Source organism: Henckelia pumila, chromosome 2, assembly GCF_033568475.1.
Source record: "Henckelia pumila isolate YLH828 chromosome 2, ASM3356847v2, whole genome shotgun sequence".
NCBI lineage: Eukaryota > Viridiplantae > Streptophyta > Magnoliopsida > Lamiales > Gesneriaceae > Henckelia > Henckelia pumila.
Window position 1 is genome coordinate 123,238,201 of NC_133121.1, and position 15,224 is coordinate 123,253,424.

General features: G+C 35.6%; 1 protein-coding gene across 1 annotated transcript; it reads right to left on the bottom strand.

The window, feature by feature from the left end:
* Positions 1 to 6,156: 6,156 nt before the first annotated feature.
* On the bottom strand, positions 6,157 to 11,813 carry LOC140880314 (coatomer subunit alpha-1-like). The gene is made up of 3 exons (XM_073284653.1): positions 11,364 to 11,813; positions 9,833 to 10,327; positions 6,157 to 9,416 (listed from the first exon to the last, which is right to left on the bottom strand). The coding sequence occupies exons 1-3, from the start codon at positions 11,569 to 11,571 to the stop codon at positions 6,475 to 6,477; spliced, it is 3,645 nt and encodes a 1,214-aa protein (XP_073140754.1). The 5' UTR covers positions 11,572 to 11,813; the 3' UTR covers positions 6,157 to 6,474.
* Positions 11,814 to 15,224: the final 3,411 nt, after the last annotated feature.

Below are 15,224 nucleotides of genomic sequence, written 5' to 3' on the forward strand. Positions count from 1 at the left end.
TCAGTTTTAGTCCGCTATCTTTATTTTTTTTGGCAATTTTAGTCCTTTTTCCGACGTGGCGCTGATGTGGCACCAATTCAATGCTGATGTGGAGCTGACGTGTACAGTGCCACGTAAGCATTTTTTAATAAAAAGGACCGAAATTGCCAAAAATCAAAACATACAGGACTAAAACTGAAATGTGAAAACATAGAGGACCAAAATCGCAAAGTAACAAACATACAGGACTAAAATTACAATTTTACTGTATGTATATTCAATCAATCAACTAAATAAAATAGACGGTGGAAACATAAATTTGTAACAATATATATAATCTTCATGATCATGATATATATATATATATATCAACTTTTGTTGCGGTAATATGATATTAGGTACGTAACGCGTCATAGGAGACACATAAATTAATTAAGATGTGATATTCTCATTTCATAGTTCAACCTATCAGTCTTACATTTTGTTTCCAAAAAAAAAGTCTTACATTTGTATCCATGAATTTGAATGGTAAGTTTTTTTTTTCTCTCTCTCTCCAATATACATGCAAAAGAGAATTTTTTTTTTAATATATTTTTTTGATTTAATTGCACGAATTTTCAGTTTTAGTTTATCAATCAATTTATAATCTTAGTTCAATTATAATTTGTATTTTTTTCCAAATCTAATATATTTTTTACTATAGTAATGCTTTAGGTAGAATCAAACATGTACTCGACGATATATGTTTATGTAAATATTTTTTTATTGTGACACGTCACAATCTATATATATATATATATGGTGACTGAACAATAATCGTTAGCACTCATGTAAGCACCTGCTGATGTGTCACTTACCTATTGGATGTGCATGATGCTACGTCAGCAGGTGCTCATGGTCGTTGCTCACCATATCATATATATATATATATATATATATATATATATATATATATATATGAATATATGTATATGTGTGGATTTGAGTTATGGGACTAATATATATTTCAACGTACACTAGCACACGAATCGATCAAACTGCATATATAATATTGGTGGTTGTATGTTGACGATTTGCAGTCTAAAAAAAACAAAAGGCGAGAGGTCCTACGAACATAATGATATGTTTTTGGTTGTCTCCCAATACTCCTTGACAAGACAATCCACCATTGCTCCTATCGAACCAAAAAATAGAGCAACCACACGAGCTAGCTACGGATATGTTTCGTGCATCACCCCATGACACAACAATTTTTAAATATATATAAGATACACACGTACACTTGAGTAGTTTATGATCTTGAGATTCTTAATTAGTAATTTGAGGTTCAAAAATTAGAAAAATAAATGATTTTTAGTCTTTTTTTCAGTGGAAAGAAGTGATTAATTAATTGTGCTTGGATTTTACTTAATTTTGATGGATCCACCCTCGATCGATCCATACCGCCACCAAGAACTACTCTATGCCCGTTTTATAAATATAGTATTTGTACTCATTACTACGTGTACGCGTATAAGTTTGAAATTTCGAATTTGATGTTATTAATTAATTATTCCAAGTCTGAATCCAAGAATTCAAGATAAAAATATTGAGTTGTTTACTTTTTTTGGTCTCGTTAATTAATATATTTAAACTTGAGTGTGTTTTAACGTATATTAAGAAAATTATTGAAAAAATAATTTTATAATATTTATTTAATGAATGTTTTAATAGGATAAAAAATATTAGAAGTAATTAATTTATTTAATATTGATGTTAGTAGATTGGTAAACGTAATAAAATAACGTTAAATATAGAAACTAAATTATATATTTTAGATTTAGAACAGAAATATTAATTATTTATGAAAATTGTTTCGAAGCTCCTGTAAATTAATGTTTTCATTCTAAAGCGTTATATTGAATTCTTCATAATCACTTTTTTTAGAGGTTGCGCGCAAACACTACCCTAATATTGCATCCATACATGGCTCCCTATTCCCATAAAATTCAATAACGAATTCTGTATCGATATTCTCCTTTACAAACAAGATTCAGATAAAAGACAATGTTTTTACGTAGAGTCTAAAGATCTCCATTCATTTATGTTTTATTACGAGATCTATACATTCAAATATGAACCATATAACCTCAAAGATATCGAATCTGTAAGATCTAAACATAAGTACAAAAATTATGTGCTATGTTGAAATTTTCAGCCACTCGAATTATTAGTAAAATAATTTACTTTTAAGGAAGAAACATTTTGTCCCCCTTAAGCTGAGACCACAATCCTTCGAAAAAACAAGGGTAAAGTCGATGCCCTCTAAGCTTATGCTGTTTCTGACACACAACCCCATGCCCATGTGATATTTAAGAATTACATAAACTGACACTAATAATGCTATATTATATTATAGAATATAATAGATATTTCACATTTCTTTGAAAAAGTGACGAAAACATATAAAATATGTATATATATTTTACAAGAATTAATATAATGCATTATCAAAAACGGACCCGTAAGTTTAATTATCCATGGTATATGGATCTGACCCGACCGGAAAGAACTGGTCGGGTACGAGGCTGACCCAATACAGCTTGGAAACTGTGATTAGCATCTGTCATCGAGATCTTTTGGCACAAACATAGTAATTAATATTATGCGAAAGTACAACTAATATATCACAACGTTATTTATAATAATTATATTATGATATTTTATTATTATATTGTGATATATATTTTGATATTATATCGTGATATTTTAACATTATATCATGATATTTTGTATTCAATGTATTATGAGATTTGATAAATACATTTTTTTGTATATGTACGTGTAAGAATTGTTGTACAAAAATGGTTGTACCTGTAACATTGCTCTATTAATTAATGACATCTGATCATTTTTAGATCTTCATTCTAGGATTTTAGAACTTAATTATTTTGTGATAAATCTGTTTAATCTTTCTTTTTTAAAAAAATAAATTTTATCAATAATAGAAATAAAATATCCATATATATGATAAAATTTATGATGTTAATTTGGAGTGTAATTGATTATGTCAAGAGAATGATCGAATGTGTCATTTGAACTGCAATAAGATTTTAAATATATTAGTTCAATGTTATAGTCAACAATGTTTTTAGTAAAATGACGAACGTTTGTTCTAAATTTGGCAATTGGATGTGTGTTGTTTGCTTCACAAACATAAAGTAGACAGATATTTCGAATGGGAAGAAAGAAAGTAATAGGCGTGACTCAAGCTTTGTTTTGTCCCTTAATCATAACTATGTTTCATAAACGCATGCGCCAAATTCGAAATCAATTAATGTTCATTTCGTACTTTTATGTTATGTAATATATATATATATATATATATATATATATATATATATATAGTTTTGTTATGCTGCGCACTTTCCGTGTCCACCACCATGCCCACCTATGAGGTGACACGCATGCGCCACTTTCCGTACTTCTATGTTATGTAATATATATATATATATATATTTTAAAAAGGAACACCATAATTCATTACCCATCTATATTCTTAAAATTAATTTCTAATTGCAAATCGTTTATATTTTGTCGATGATAAAATATATATGGTCCCAAATAAATTATACTCCAAAATTTTATTACATATATAATACATCCATCCGAATTTAAAAGTACGACTATTTTTAAAATTTTGAGTTAGAATATCTATAATCCCAAAGTATCCTTATATGTTCGATGATGATCGCAATATGAGCTCATTTTTAAAATCATTTAAGAGATTTCAGCATATATTTTTAAAAATAAATAAATTACGGAAGCATTTACTTGTAAAAACTAAAAACATTTGTGTTTGTCGCTTTTGTGGCGCTTTTGTGGCAGACACTGAAACATCTTCCACTATATAAAATTTCATTAACTTGTACAATTTAATTATTAAGCCTGCGGACAATATAGTACTAAAACATAATATATTTTTTTGTACGACATATTAATCCCAAGAGCTTTTCATTTATTTTTATACTTCGCTCCACGTTTGTTTATTTATAATTTAATTCATGTATTTTTAAAAAGAAAAAAAATGAAAAAATAGTTGTGCGGTTGTGTTATACTCTTGGAAAGAAAATAAAATTTAGTTATGAATGAGACTTGATATGTATTAATACTATTGAGTCTTGAGCTAAAATCTCATCGACGGCTTGAGATGTTTAGTTAATTAGAATAAATTTAGGTAAAATTGTGTTTATTTTCATGCCAAAGTCGCTTGCACAAATAACTTGAGATGTTTAGTTAATTAGAATAAATTTTGGGTAAAATTTGTTTTTATTTTCATGCCAAAGTCGCATTCACGAATAAGCAAAAATGAAAGCTGTGCTGCGTGATTTTGGGACAAATGTTTACTCACAAGTTCAACTGTGCTCCAAATGGTGTAAACAGGGCAAGTGCAAGCATCACACTGCTGCTTTCGACCAGTCCCTTTCATTGTTGGAGATTCAACACTTTTTTCTAATATTTGTCATTATGAGTGTTTCTTGCTTAGAATCTTGCAAGATTTTCACTCTCTTTTAGTTGTGACAGGAAAAAAAAAAAAATTATAGGCAAACTTGGACTGGTACAAAGGCAAAACAAGAAGTTGGAATGAAGAATTTTAAAAAAATTTACTATTCAAAAATCAAAACTTTATCATAATATACCATGATCTAGCTACTTTAAAGGCAACTAAAATTGATTTTGAAGAGAGGATATATATTACTCCAACATGAAGACATATGCGACAATGACAGGTCTGAGATCTCCTAGTTTTCTTCCATACTTTGGTTAGAAAGCTGCTCAAACACATCCACCATGGGTTACAGTGATTGAGTACAAGTTGCAGCCTTCATTCAAGTCTTTTGTGTTACTGTTCCCCTCCAAACCAACACACACTTGCAAAGCAGATTCAACATCACATCACCCTTTATCTTCAATTGACTCCAGGATAAGTCATCCCAAATTGCCTCTCGCAGTATGCACATAAATCAAGATAAGGGGATTGTTTATTTCATCGACATTTCTGTTGAATTGGGTTGGCTGTGGGTAGATCCAACGTCTCATGTGGAACTGATCGACATCGATCACCCTAACGCATTTTCCAAATCCATAATAATCTCCAAATGGTCGTAGAATTTATGGGTTATCGTCAAGTGTAGTATAAAGTATGAACTCCTACACATCAACATGTCACTCTTTTATGACGAGGGATTGGTGTAAAATATGATATTTTTATGTCAAAATAACTTAGTCTATTATTCACCACAGGGGGACCACTATTATTTATTGCTTTGTGTTGGTCACTTTTGACGCATATAAAATGATTTCGAAAACCACCTATTCTTTTCTTCCACACCAAGTTCATCCCTTCAATTTATGTTCATACATGAAAATTTAATCAGCCTACTGTCCCTGACTTGATGCACCTCAAGCTTCTCTACTTCTTATCGGGATCAAAATAAATATACCAATTTATTAAAAAAGAAGGCAATAGTGGAAAGGAAACAAAACAAATATTATTGATGAGTAAAAATGTGTTGGTTTTGGTCTTCATAGACTGACTTCTCTACAGGGGAACGGCGGATTAATCACATCAAAACATAAAGTTCGGATAAATGTAAATCAAACAAATACCATTCCACTTTATGTGATGTAAGTTGCTGTAATTTGGCAAGTTGTGAAATCGTGCACGAATTCCCTTAATCGAACTGAATAAATAAATAAACCATGAAAATTAAGCTTATTTAGAGGATAGATGAACCGAGGCTTGAACAAACCATGTCCGGCAGATGCAAGAGGACTAAGCACAAAACATAGCATCGTCAACGAACATCATGTCCAGTTAAGTTCACAAAACACACAAACCAAACTAGTTGGCCATATGGATGATATGATGAATGATGCATAACCATTAGGCTTAACTAATGGACATGGAGTCCACTTTAAATATGGGAGCAACATCTTTTTGGAAATCTACTAACTAATGCTACTACATCAACTGGAAATCTAATATCGGTTGAATTTGACCAGAATGAACTGTGAAACCTAAGGACAGGAGTGTATATAGAGAAAAGTAAAATGTAGTTTCATCTATTTGAATTAACTCACAAGTATCAAAAGCATATAGTCAGAAGGATAATTGAGTAAACAAAATGTCTATTATATCTGCAAAAATAACATTAATGCCCACCGCACAAGAACTGTTGTGCGCCTTGCATAGCCACCACACAGCATAACAATGTTCAAAATAAAAAAAAACTCTTGCGTAACTTTATTACAATGAAAACTGTAACCAAGAAAAGGAGAGAAAGGGTGGGATATTGATCAACGTGATTACAAATGAAACAAATATAGAACAGATATATAAATCGGAATTCGAAATTACTACCTCTTTGTGTGTCCTGATGGTACCTGCGAACCGACATACCAGTTTTGTTTCTCCAATGGTGAACACAAACAAGAAAGACAAAGAATATGCAATCATCTGGTTTGTGAAGGAGAACAGCGCAAGCCAGATGCATCAGATCCAACCACAGAAAGGTCACAAACCATACAAAGCTGCCCTTGCTGAGATGGAACAAAGTGTGTACTGCAGTAAGGACAAGTTACATCTTTCTGCCCTCTGTAGATCGGGATGTAAGTGGCACCACACACAAAGAAAGGATTTCTAAAATCATAGTTCAGTTGTGCAGAATCTTTCATATTCTTCTCGGCAGCCTGTAAAACCTGTCGGGCTGTTCTGGCTTGGTTTTCGTTGCTTGGGTTGGTTTCTAGAAGTCGCCTGGCAAAGTTAGCGGCGGTGCTCAGATTTTGAGCCTTGTAGCAAACAGTCATGGCATTCATTAGTGCAAGTCGAGTGTGTGGAAGTTGGAGGTTGCAATGGGTTAAATATGCTGCGAGCTCCTGCTGACGAATTGAATTGTCCTTCAAATCCCTTCTCTTAAGCTCCATCTTCAAACCCAAAACATACTCTTTTACAATGATAATCAACTCTTTGACTTCATCAACCTCTCTCCGTGTTTCCACGACAATCAGTGGAATTGTGTGAAGAATCGCCAGGAAATTTCGAAGAGCTTCTGAAAACTTTCCAGCAGTCATGGCCTTATAACCAGCCTTGAGTTGTTCATCCAACTGTGGAAAATTAAACACAAGAGCGGGGGGACCCCGCACATTGGGACTTGCTGACTCGCTCCAACCCCTTTCCACTGCAACTGAGACCACTGGGGCTGACGAGAACGCACGCAAGTATGTATGGCTGCCCATGTAAAGATCAACAAATAGAGACTTCAAAGGTGAGAAATTTCGTACTCCTAACTGACGGCTCAATAGGCGCATTGCTGTGTCGAAATCCCCAGCAGCAGCATGTTCAGCAGCAAGTGATGATCTTTGGACCCAAATCTGGCTCACAGGCATGCCAGGGGCAGGGGCAACAAATACAGAGGAACGTGAAGTTGTTTTTGGCGTGTCAGCATCAGGAGGCAGATCCAAGTCCTCGAGATCCCATCCTCCCTCTTCATTCTCCTCATGCTCATCCTCATCCTCCAACACACTAATGTCTCCATTCTGTATCTTGTCCACCTCATCGATGTCCAAACCCTCACCCCAATCAGCATCTGCAGCATCTTCATAAGCATCGTTACCACCTCTGGCTGTATCATCTAGACCACCCTCAAAAATTCCTTTACTAACCATCAACAAAGGCCAATCTCCTGCACATAAAACCGGATTTGGAGGTATCAATAGAGCAGGTTTCCTTGCCTTGGGCAAATGGGGAATTTTATCCCCAAGTTCTACAGCTATACGCTCTGCAATATCATCGAGCCCATGCACAGTGGCTGTAACGTATGCAAGAGGCAGATGGCCTGCATTCTCCAGAATCTTAACACGCTCCCCAATATCTCCAAGATACAGTGCATCATGAAATTGACCCATCACATCATTCTTGACCTCGGCAATTCTCATCATTTTGGATAATTTTTCCAGATTACCGGTTATCAGATAATGAAAAGATAGTCTCTCAAAGTTTTTTGTCTTCTGGTATGCATATTCAACAATCCCGGCATTTCCCTGTCGAAGTGCCTCCACTCCTAGTCTATACCAGTGATCTTTTTCATCAATCTTTTTTGCAGATTCAAGGGCTTTCTCAATATTACCGCATTCAAGGGCTAAGTTGAAGCGAGTCCTTTCATCCTTCACGAAATAAAGAGCAACCTGTGGGAAGCCCTTCTGCTGCAGGTAAGCAATCATTGCCTGTCCACACAGTTCTGAGTTCTTTATCATGCTCATCACTTGGTCGAATTGATTTCCTAGCAAGGATAGCTTGAAGATATACTCTGTTGAGTCAATAATGATAGGGCGGTTTTTCCCCTCTCGATCCAAGCAAAATATTGAGTTCCCATATATTTTCGTAATATACACTGGGACATCCATGGTCTTAATAATTCCACTGTCCCCATTTGGAAGGCAGTACTTGATATGCGTCAGTGTCGTATAGATGAAGACTCCATTATCATCCCATGCTCCACTCTTGACACGAATAGTCTCGTGAAGAGTGCAGCGGTGCACAAGGTTTTTATCAGCAATAACAATGGAGTGTTTGCTCAATAAAGCAACAGAAGCCATATCAGGAGACCAAACCACATACCTAACAAAAGGAGTTTGAAGATCCCCAAGAACATTCCTTTGTTGGAGATCAAATATGACAACCCTGTCCTCTGCCCTGCAGAGTAGATTTCCAGTCCCAGCATAGAATATTGCATCAGTAGCAATTGGAAGAACACTCTTTTTCACTATTTCATTTTTCAGGTTCTTGACCAAGACTTGATTGCTGCTTTTCTCAAGCACCGCAAACCTATTTCGAGCCACAAATACTGCTGAACCCCCAGCACCTTTCTTTGCCTCCTGAACTGTGTCGCCTCTATTGTAGCTGTCTTTAGGAATAACATAGAGCTCATATGATCCCCCATCTGCATCTGAGCAAATCAAAACAGCATTCTCAGTAGGACTATAAGAAAGAGTTCGAGGCCCTTGATTTAAACCATGTGAACCAGGTCGGCGAATCGTCATCAGTTGAGCATCTTTCTGAGTTGAGTACTCAAATACACGAAGAAATCTGTCCTTGACAAAGAAGACTGAATCACCACTAACAGAAAAGGCAGGACGCTCTCTCTCCAACTTAAAAACAATCATGCCGCTATCATGACCAGCAGCCAAGAGATTTATCTCAGGGTGGACTGACAGGATCCAGAATCGGTCAAGCTCCCTACGAAAAGTATGCAATCCAGTTCTTTTTGTTGCATCCCAAACTCTGATACTTCTGTCTTCAGAATTTGAAATAATGATGTCCTGTCTCGCATGAAACAATGCACAGGATACATTATTCACGTGGCCTCTCAATGTGTCCACCTCCCAAGCCTTCGTATCTGAGACCAAATAAATCACATATCACAGCCACTCAGTTCTGAAACTAAAAACTTATGCGACTAGAAAAGCAGTCTATGATCACGAGGGGATTAAAGAGTAAAAAGAATCTGACATAAGGAAATTCAAAAGAGGTCTGTTAAAGAAAAAATATAGTGAAAGCTGGTTTCAATATCTTGGCTCTTTTGGCAAGGAAAAAGAATCTTGTGCTCCTTGATTAGAGAAACTACAAAACACATAATATCACCTAGTCCAACAGATTTCTCTAACTGTTCAATAATCAATATACATAATGTCAAGCAAGCACTAAACGAATATTTACACTAGCATGCATATATTTAGGTATCGGTATGAATCGTTCTAACAGGGACCGATACGCTGCAGCAATCAGCCAATCATAAATATCAGTGGGCCGTACCATTCATGCGCCAGATTTTAACTTGACGGTCATCTGCTCCAGAAACAATAAGAGGAAGAGTAGGATGGAAAGAAGCCCAGTTAACCCCTCGATCATGGCCTTCCAAGACATACTTCACAACAGCATCAACACCACCAAAGAAGTCTGCATTCATTTGAGACAATCGCAGTATGTCATCGGCTGGAGATACTGTTTTCTTCCTCAAGGCACCAATATCCCATACACGAACAGTCTGGTCCAATGATGCTGAAACAACCAAGTCTTCTTTTGGGTGGAAAGATGCACACATCACATAATGATTGTGCCCAGTCAACACAGAAATGCAAGTTCGCGACTGCCAGTTCCATATTCTAATTGTCTGATCATCACTTGCACTGACAATCCAGGGGCACTCGTGATGAAACTGAACCGTCCGGATGTAATCAAGATGTCCAAGAAGAGTAAAGAGGCACCTATGCATTTTGTAATTCCACACCTTGATTTTGTAATCGTCACCTACAAAAAACAATGTTTTGGCATAAACAAGAAATATGCATCTCAATACAAATGCAAAAAAAAAACTTCAGAAACATAGCCTATTAAAAGCAATATGTCAACCATAATCAACATTCTGCGATCCAAATAGAAACTGAGTTCAACCACATGTCACAGAAAATCAAATGATCAACAGAGATGACAATTGACTGACGTGAAAGATTATCAGACAGTTACTTACCCAGATCATAAAACCATACCAGGAATGAACATAATGATGGTGGATTTTCGACCATCAAACCCTCCACCAACTTATACAATATGTATCATTTATTCCAAGGTAATTGAAATTTTTCCTAGCATCGATTACAGCAATAAGGTGATATTTCTATCTAGAATCCCCTGCTCCGTCTGCACCAACATACTTTGCCTCAGATTAAACTAAGCTCCACCAATCGAAATTTCCCAGTAATCAGAAAACAGAAACAGAATAACCTAACATCGAATTCCAGATCTCATTTTACACATCACTGGAAAATAATTTACTGCCAATTACAGTCACATGAAACTGTTAAAAGAGATACTGAATAATCAGACGTTACCAAATAAATTATAGGCCAACCATAATTACAAAAACCAACACCATAAACTAAAATAATTAAAGTAACATAAATCGCTCTTGTTCCACGGTACAATTGTCTATCACCAGATCAACTTTCAATCACAAATTTCATTAAATAAAACCCAAGTGATAACATGGTAAGTGTCTCAGATAAGAGAGAGAAAAAAATTTACAGAACAAGCTAATTGCAATCATCGAATTCAACAACAAAAAAATAGCAAAATCAAACATCCAGCCCCCGTAAATCCAAATTGAAAAAAAACTAGTTATCTAGCCAACAGCCCAGCATCACAATCTCAGTACCAACAGTCCAATACAAAACATCAGATCCAGCCTCTAGCAGAGCGTCCATACTCCAAAAGAGCAATCAATCACATCAAATCGATCATAAATCGTAATGTAAACATGAATTCTAAGGAAAATAACGAAATAAACCTCCGGATACAAAAAGCGGCTGTGACTTATGAAAATGAACACCACGGACGGGCCCTTCGTGCTCGTCAAACCGATCAATGAGAGTGCCCATGCGATAATCCCAGAGCTGGATCACGCCGCTGTGGAGACTCGCCAAGATCCATGGCCTCTTGCTGTGGAAACTCAAGCCTTTCACTCTATTACTCTTCGTCTCAAACTTCGTCAACATTTTACAATCTACTTCGCCGACAGGGAATAAAAAAATGAGATCCGAACACAAACAGGAGATGCAAAAACCCTAATTCAGACGCACGATCCAAACATTATTGGATCTGTGAAAAATTTAGCATTCTCAAATCCAAGTGCCGGTGGGTGCGGGATAAGAAAGGTGGTGTAGGTTAGGGAAGGGAGTGTGTGTGGGGGGGGTGTAGAGATCGGGGTGAAATGAAGAGCAATTGAGTGTGCTTTCAATAATTTGTTTGGATTCAGGATCCCATATTAATTAATCGGGTTTAAATTTTAATTGTTCGATTCTAAAAACCAAAATTCCATCACCTTATTTTACGCATTAATCCTTTGGTAAAAGTAAAACTCTCGTGAAAGTTGATGTATAATTTCTAAGATAGAAGTCAAAATGTATTAATTTTTGTTGAAAATATGAGTTGGACCGATATCTTGAAACAATCTCATAATATATCTTATTTTTTTTAATAAAAAAAATAGGCTTGTGTGACTGACCGCGTTAATCGGTGTGAATAAATTCAACTGGCAAGCGTACCAGGTCAAGTAATAATATAGTGGACAAAGGTCCAAGTGTCGAACCACAGGGACTGTAAAAATATGATTACCAAAATATATTTATTTATACTTAATCTAGACTAATAAAAATATCGATTTCAGATTTTAACTAATAATTAAAAATTGCAATTAAAATTTAATTAATTAAAACACAGCAGAAGACTTTGGATTACTTAAAATTTGGAAAAAAGCTTCTATCAAGGACACACATAGGTACCAGACAATTCATGTAACAAGCAGTAAATCTAAGATATCAAACTTAATTGTAATTCACGAAAATTTTCCTAATTTGTTCGAAGGACTATTTCTAGAACAATCAAACCTATTCAAATATAGATGAACTAATCTTTCGTAATTCTAATCAAATTTGAATGCATAAATTGCTGTGAAAATTCAGTAAAAACCTAAACCGCATAATGAAACCAAATTCTATTTCTAGTCAGTTTTACACTATGTTGATTATCGAAGTGATCAAAATCGAGACCTCTTCTGTCGACTTGGAATCGATTAACAAGCAAACAAATAACTGGCCAAGAAATTTGCAAGACAAATATAAATTCGATAATTAATAAAATCAAATAAAGTCTAAAAATCTCAAATAAACAAACGAGTTTTCTACATAAATTGTCTGGCCCAATCACGTGGCCTTGGTCGAAAAAGAAAACTACTCAATAAATAAAATCATGATTAAACAAGGTTTTTAATCATCAAAAGTAAAAATAAAATAAAAGAAAAGAAGAAGAAATCTTCTCCCAAGCCTGGTAGCAGTAGCAGCCTCCTCTTCTCCGTTGAACTTCTGGAACCCTTAAAATTAATTAAGATTTTCTATTTATAGTGCCCGAATCCCGTAATAATTAAATTCCTTGCAAAATAATATTTTTTCTCGGAAATTTTGCTCTTTGCGACACACGCGCGCGCCTGAAAAAGACCTCGCGCACGCGCAGCTTTAGAAACTAGTGGCCTCACGTCTCTCGCGCTCGCGCACGGTGTCATCGCGCTCGCGCGCGTCTTCATCAAATTTTCTGAAATTTTGTACTGCGCTCGCGCGCGCGTTTCTAATTCCTGAATCTGCGCGATAGCGCAACATACTTGCGCTAATTTCTTTCCAGCTTGCGCGATTGCGCCTTGCCAAGCGTTGAACTCATCTCTTTAGCGCCAAACACAATCCTTGATGCGCGATTGCGCCTTCTCCATGTTTGTTTGCGCCTATTGTTGTGCAAACGCGCAACAACTCTCACCATCAGCGCAACCTTCAACCTGCTCCGAGCGACGATTTTGAAAAATGTATATCTTGAGTTCTAGCCGTCGGATTGACCTGAAATTTGGACTGCAGCTTCAAACACCTTGAACTTCATTCTGAACGGTGGAGATTGGATTTTGATCTCTGTAAAATTAAATATGATTTTTATATCAAGGCTGCTCCGTAATTAACTCTTCAAAAATCCATTTTCCTACAAAATTAAGCGGAGGAGTGAAATACACACACATGAACTAAAACACATAAAAACACATAAAAACAATATGAATGCACACAAAATTATATATAAAAATGTCACAAACTAATGCATACAAAATGCACTTATCAATACTTAACTCTTGCTCGCCCTCGAGCAAAACATGCAAAAACAAAATGCAAACAAAAACATAAGTAAGGATGATTCATGAGAGTGCACAGCCTCCGAGAAGTTCAATCACAAAACAAAAAACACAGACATGCTCCCAACTTTTCATAATACACTTTCGGTTTAACGTGAACGTGTGTGTGAAAAATGTCATTCCAGTTTCATGCAACTTAGACCGAATTCGTCTCAAATCTGCTTAGCGACCTATGACAAATCAGTGCAAGTTTCACTCTTCAAGTGCTCATTCCTTCCAACGACCTCTAGAAATACCCACCTCCCTTGAGATAATGAATTACACACCTCCGGATTTTGCACCCGGTATTGCTTTAGCCCCAATAATTACCTGCTGGCTATAAATGGCTAGGATACGAAAAATCATTCTATTTTTTCTTTCTAATCCCCTCGTCTATAGCCCGGATGGAGCATCAATCCCATTTAACCCGCATACTTAGCCTTAAATTTATTCTTTTATAGGATTTTAATCCTTTCAAGGCCCGGATGGAATTGTAATTTTTTTTTTCTCTAGGTGCGCCCAAGATCATAAGTATAAACTAGAGCCTCATCAAAATTTATAGAACAAAATCAAGATCCACAAACCACCTATTGTCGTGCAATGGTCAAACAGACAGAAACTTCATCAAATCTTTCGCTACAATTCACTGGTTTAACATTAGTGCTTAAAAATATTCACGGTTCAACCTACAGTTTCTTATGTCCAGTAAAGAGCAAAATTTTTCAAAAAACCATTTTTTTTTTCAAAAAAAAAAACTTCATCATCATTAGCTATTATGACTCATCCAACTCATGCAAGACAACAAAAACGAACAAAAACAAACAATATGAAAATAAACACGAAACATGACAGATGAAACACAAACACATAGATAATGCAATACTAGTCTACCCCCCCATACTTATCCAAAGCATTGCCCTCAATGCTTCAGAACAATGAACAAAATGCAAACAAACACACAATGCAATGAAAAACAAAAACACAAAAAAAACAAAAATAACACTCCCCTGGTTTTCGATTCATTCTCTTCCTTCTTGACAGAATCCTTCGGGACGGTATCAGCATTTTAGAGTACGGCAGGCACGACCAACTGGCATGGGAAAGAAACAAAAATCAAATAAAAACAAAACAAAAACCGAAAACAAAATAAAAAGCAAAAGCAAAAACACTGAGTTGCCTCCCAGACAGCGCTAAAATTATAGTCTATAGCCCGACTATACTCTTCTTTTGAGTGGCGAAATTCAAGGTGGTTTATCCACCGTCTGTGAAAAACTCAAATCAGTCCGGCACTTGCATGCTACACCATTAAAAAATTTGTGCACTTGACCAATTCCTGCAGACAACTGCACCTGCTGACATGCATCACCAACAACATCAATCATATCAATAAAACGAATAGCAGAACAAGCTTTCAAAATTGGGCTTTCAGTAGCCGACTTAGACATAGTA